Genomic DNA, 6,000 nt, shown 5'->3' with positions numbered 1-6,000 from the left:
CACGTTGTTATTTCCCTTTTAGCAGATAATGAACCAGAAGTCTCACCCATAGGCTTACTTTGGTCTTGAAATCGATGGTATATTAACATATGTGACCCTGGACCACAAAACCAGTCATACGGGTCAATTTTTCCAAATTGAGATTTATACATCATCTGAAAGCTGAATAAATAAGCTTTCTATTGATGTATGGTTTGCTATGATGGAACAATATTTGGTCTAGAAACAGTAAATTGGGGATCTGAAGGTGCAAAAAAATCAAAATATTGAGAAAATCACCTTTAGAGTTGTCCAAATAAAGTTCTTAGCATTGCATATTACTAATCAAAAATTAAGTTTTGATATATTTACAGTGGGAATTTTACAAAATATCTTCATGGAATATGATCTTTACTTAATATCCTAATGATTTTTGGCATAAAACAAAAATCAATAATTTTGACCCATACAATGTATTTTTGGCTATTGCTACAAATATACCCCAACGACTTAAGACTGGTTTTGTGGTCCAGGGTCACATATAATACTATAATTTATATTTAAACACAGCATTGCATTGAAAACTAGTAATCTCCATCTTGATATTCTCCATCTTTGAATCAGTTTGATTTTGTTGGCTGGAAGCCTGTTTCCCAATAAAACCAATGTTTGTTGACACAATCCTTACTCTGCTCCTTCACCGTCTCGAAGACTTCTCTTCATATTTTAAGAATCTTGAGAATGTTATTTTACGTAGATATGCTTCACTGAATGTTAATACCAAAATATCTGAGAATAATCAAAACAAATCTTGTGTGTAGCAACAATGAACTTGTATTATAAACAAGGAATCCATTTGGAAACTTGACAATACTTTTAAATACTTTTATTTAAACATTTTCTTGTTTTTTTTAAAAAAGCAAAGTTCGAACAGTGAAAAGGTTAAAATAAATGACAATCCCATTGTTTGATCGGAGTCTTGAAACAGAATCGTATCTAAAAGCACCGGTCTAAACAAGGGTTCTGACATCACTCTTCAATACCACACAGGCTCTATCCAAACCTGCTTTGTGGAGATTCAGATGGACCTAAAAGCCCAATAAACGACCAATAAATGTTCACAGCAATACAGTATTGTGTGAAAGCTACAATGTTTCCACAAACGCACAGTAAAAAGGTAACTCACTGAGCAGACTCTAAACAGAGGAGGTAAACATGTCTTGAAAATGAGAACAAACAAGTTCTTCAACAAAAGGTTTGTATAAAAGACATGACCAGTGTCTGAAGTAATGAATACCTCTGTGTACTTCCTCCTCAAATATTCTTATACATTTTAAAAAGTTGTTCTGAACAAACGAGGGCTTTGCTTTTATTAATCTGATAAATCAAGTCATCTAACACCAAATTCAAGCCGTAATATGTTTTTAAGGCCAATAGTTTTTCTGGATTAAAAAGTTAAAAAGAAAATTACGGCTTTAACATGACTAAATTTCACCCTCAACAAAACCAGAACATGAATGGGTGATAATCTTAAAATAGCTCGAAAGCAGTCTAATTAAACCACATCTGCTTGGAGAAATCAATGGATGATATGCAAAATGGGAACCGATACTGTTGAGATGTTGCTGAAATCATCAATGTAAGACCAGCAGATTATAGATTTTACAGGCTTTCTTGGTCCGTATGAACTGAGGAAATGCTGACTGACAGGAAAGGCTCACAATGGGATTATGGCCGACCACGAAACTAAGAGAGGAAGCTCACATGCTTGCGTACAGTTGTGTGAAACTGCTAATAAAACACAAAATAAACATTTAAGATGTGATTCTTGTTGGTTGCTGGTTGTGATCCCCCCATCGAGGCTGAAACTGCTTTCAAAACATCTGCATTCCGAATCCCTGTAAGCGGAAGATAAAATCGATAAGTACTTCCTTCTCAAAAGCACTGATTAACTTTTCAGTGAAAGCATGTTCAGAAAGACGTTTAAAACAAAGCAGGGTTTTCATTTGAATTTTTGGTAATCCTACAAAACAAGGTACACTGTAGGGCTGTCACTAACAATTATTTTGGTATTTGAGTAAATCGGTCGATTATTCGGAAGATTAATCGAGTAAGTTTTCTTGAATATGTGGAAATCAAATTGTGTAAACTCAGAGCGAGGGTCTAAACTTTATTTTGAAATCGCGATGAACCGTTAGCATATTGAAATAGATTTTGATGTATTCTCCCAGTGTTTGTGTAGGTTTATAAATGATTTACCTTACAAATCTGATGAAATGGCGCACACTGCATTCCAAAATGAACATTATAATAAACGCAAACTCACAATAATGCCGAGATGTATTCAACACATGTAAATGATAACTGTTTGTATGGAGCGCGCATATCCTACATGCATGTAGGGCTTTCACTAATGATTATTTTACGATTAATCGAGTAATCAGATAATTATAATTTTTTGTAGTAATAAAAATAGACATGAGCAGAAAATAAGTCTTTAAAATACACTACTTAAATGTATACATTACTTTATTACTAAAAATACATTAGTGCTGTCAAACGATTAATCATGATTAATTGCAACCAAACAAAAAGTTTGTTTACATTATGTGTGAGTACTGTGTATTTTTATTATGTATATATAAATGCACACATATGCATGTATATATTTAAGAAAAATATGTTAATATATTAAATATATTTATATCTAATATAAATTATATGAATATAAATTTATACTTGTAAATACAAGTAAATATTTTTTATATATATACTGTATGTGTGTGTATTACGTAAACAAAAACTTTTATTTTGAATGCGATTAATCATTTGACAGCACTAAAATACATATATAATAGCAACGAGGCAATAATAATTCAAATAATGTATCAAAAGCAAGTAATCATATGGTTATTGAACAAAACTGTTAAAATACGTAATGTATTATAAACAGTAGAGCTAACGTACATTATGCATTATTGCAAATGACGACTGTTTTTACACTTTACTGCACAATCTAATCCTTGTTTAATATGGACTGAACATTTAATTCAAATGTCCACCTAATCTTTGATATTTGGCCATTTGTTCATGACAGAAATGCTACAGCCACCTTAATTTCTTGAATATGTGGACATCAAAACATGCAAACTCAGAGTAAGGGTTAAACAGCTAGCATCAGTGTTGCCAAGTCTACAGTTTTCCTGCAGAATTGCACTACTTGAACACTGTTTCCACAGGTTGTTTCATGTACGTGGGTTAAAGAGCGCTCAATTATATGTTATTTTTCCCCTGTAATGTGAATTTAACCAGAGGAACCCCACCAAAAAATGTGTATTTCACCCCCCAGAGTAGCAACTAGGCAGGTTTTGTTGTAAATACCTGGCAACGGTTAGCATATTGAGAAAGATATTGATGTGTCTGCATAGGTTTATAAATGATTTACCTTACAAATCTAATGAAATGCCGCACACTGCGTTCCCAGATGAACGTTATAATAAACCTAAACTCACAATAATATGCTGAGATGGAGTTTGAGATGCTCCACACATGTGAATGATAACAGTTTGTGTGTAGCAGCATTTACTGTGAACAGAGCCGCTCTGTGAGAGGTGCACGTATGTAACCTACACGCATGTAAATAATTAAAATGCATATATTAAACTTGCATCGCATATATTTATTTGATTGAATTGTAGCGTTTGTGAATTCACATTAGCATTATGCTTTATTATATATCACGCAGCCTTGCAAAACGGTCTAATAATAGGTTTCACAAATCCTCATCCATATAATGAGGTATTTTGCCGGTTATTCAACATGGGGAAAATGCAATCAAGGAATCGTGACAGCACTAGTACATTGTTACACCCATATTATCAAATATCTTAAAGTTGCACTTACAGAATCATCTTCCATTATGGCCGTAGAGTCAAAAAAGTCTGGTCTGAGTTCAGCTCTTTCTCTCCGGTTTCTCGATGCCGGCTAAAATGCAAAATGGACATAAGATTAAAACTGACCTCAAAGATCTGATCTTACAGACGAACAGATGTTGTAATATGAACCATGACCTTGGCCATCCCCAGAAACATTACAAACGCACTGAAGAACTCACGAAACGGAGCTCGGCACATCTGTAAATTCTTACCAAATCTATCACCATGGTGTCCTCGAATTCCTCGTTCATGTCCTCTAGCTGACCGCGCGAGGACATCATCACGTCTTCGAAGATGGGCTCAGCGTCATCTTCCATGAGGCCTCGCCTGAATGAAATGATACGTTTAAGGATATGACAGCTGATAAACTGTAGTTTTGTGATCAGGCATTATTTATTTCTTAAACTAGGCTTATAGTTAGACTAATAAACTACATATTTAATTTTTTACAGATATTTTAAATTATTATTACTGCATAAATTACATTTTTAAATATCTAATAATATATAACTAAATATATGTAATACTAACAATTATTAATTGTTAATAAATAAAAATGTTTCCATTTAAAATGCACATTTTTTAAAAACTGGATTAAATGTATTTAATTATTAGTACGTTACTATTATTACTATTGAATAAAAATACTAAATTTTAAATATGTAATAACATATAAATAAATATATTTGTTGGTAGTTAATTTTTCTTTATATTGCTGCTGACGCCTTTGTTTATAAAATGAGCAATTTTTTATTTCTTAATTATACATGTGACAGAAAAGAATACATTTTTTAAAATCGATGTATGGTTTGTTAGGATAGGACAATATTTGGTCGAGATACAACTATTTGAAAATCTGGAATCTGGACAAAAAAAAAAAGGGTACGAAAGGGTACCAAAAAAAAAAAAACAAAAACAAAAAAAACCCTAAATATTGAGAAAAATCACCTTTAAACTTGTCCAAATGAACATCTTAGCAATGCATATTGCTAATCAAAAATTAAGTTTTAATATATTTACGGTAGGAAACTTACAAAATATCTTCATGGAACACCATAATTTTGACCCATACAATGTATTTTTGGCTATGGCTACGAATATACCTGTGTTACTTATGACTGGTTTTGTGGTCCAGGGTCACATATATGTATGTGTGTTTGTTAAATATTATGTAACATATATCATATTTTGATTAAGGGGGTTTTAGTCACTGCACACATGATGTCTTCTAATGTAAATGACACAAAAGCTTTCTGAAATGTCAACTGCTTGGCATCATTGCCACTGTGTGAGTACATACACTTGCTGTCTCACTCCACCGCTGCGTGATTTCATGTAGTTCATCCCTCCTCTCTCTTTTCTGTTCACCTCCTCAATCTTCTGCTGATCCAACCATGACATCTGTATCTGAGGGCTGAATGTGAGGGAACAAAGTGATGCAAGAACAGTGTGAGAATTGCTTCAGCAGGAGCTTGAGTTACATAAGAAAACAGCACGTTCTGCTTAATGTTTCCCTGTGAAAAACCAGCTGCCTGTTTTTAATCAGGCTTTAATTCCATACTTGTGCATGTAGTCTGGTTCTGAGCCTGGTTCTGACGAGTCTTGATCTGGGATGTGATCTGCTGCCTGTCTGGGGTTTTCTCTGAGGACAGTGGACGTGAGCTGTGGGGTGTGGAGGCCCCCTGGTGTCTGGAGTGTGTCATTACGCATTACCCACGAACCCTCAACACTCTCCTCTGTGGAATTACACAAAAAGACATCAATGTCATATCAGATTAATTCTGTCAATGCTATGAAGTGAGGGACAAGGGAATAGTAGGGTGTTTTATATGCAGTCTGTTATTTAAGATTAATAGAGAAGTTCACTTCCAGAACAAAAAGTACAGATAATTTACGCACCCCCTTGTCATCCAAGATGTTTGTCTTTTTTTCTTCAGTCGTAAAGAAATTATGTTTTTTTGAGGAACACATTTTAGGATTTCTATCCATATAATGGACTTCTATGGTGCCCCTGAGTTTAAACTTCCGAAATGCAGTTTAAATGCAGCTTCAAATGGCTCTAAACAATTCCAGTCGAGGAAGAAGA

The 6,000-nt window shown here is 33.8% G+C and overlaps 1 protein-coding gene across 3 annotated transcripts in view; it reads right to left on the bottom strand.

Annotated features, from left to right (window-relative positions):
• Positions 1-850: 850 nt before the first annotated feature.
• Positions 851-6,000, bottom strand: part of stag1b (stromal antigen 1b) — a 29,291-nt gene continuing 24,141 nt past the window's right edge. For all 3 annotated transcript variants that reach the window (XM_051098488.1, XM_051098491.1, XM_051098490.1), the window contains exons 30-34: positions 5,476-5,650; positions 5,215-5,328; positions 4,127-4,241; positions 3,883-3,963; positions 851-1,877 (exon numbers count right to left, since the gene is read on the bottom strand). In XM_051098488.1, coding sequence (XP_050954445.1) covers positions 1,854-1,877; positions 3,883-3,963; positions 4,127-4,241; positions 5,215-5,328; positions 5,476-5,650 — 509 coding nt within the window. In that variant the 3' untranslated portion in view covers positions 851-1,853. The remainder of the gene's footprint in view (positions 1,878-3,882; positions 3,964-4,126; positions 4,242-5,214; positions 5,329-5,475; positions 5,651-6,000) is intronic.

This window comes from Labeo rohita, chromosome 24, assembly GCF_022985175.1.
Source record: "Labeo rohita strain BAU-BD-2019 chromosome 24, IGBB_LRoh.1.0, whole genome shotgun sequence".
Lineage (NCBI taxonomy): Eukaryota > Metazoa > Chordata > Actinopteri > Cypriniformes > Cyprinidae > Labeo > Labeo rohita.
The sequence above is the reverse complement of the archived record's forward strand: the minus strand, read 5'-3'. Positions and strand labels throughout refer to the sequence as shown.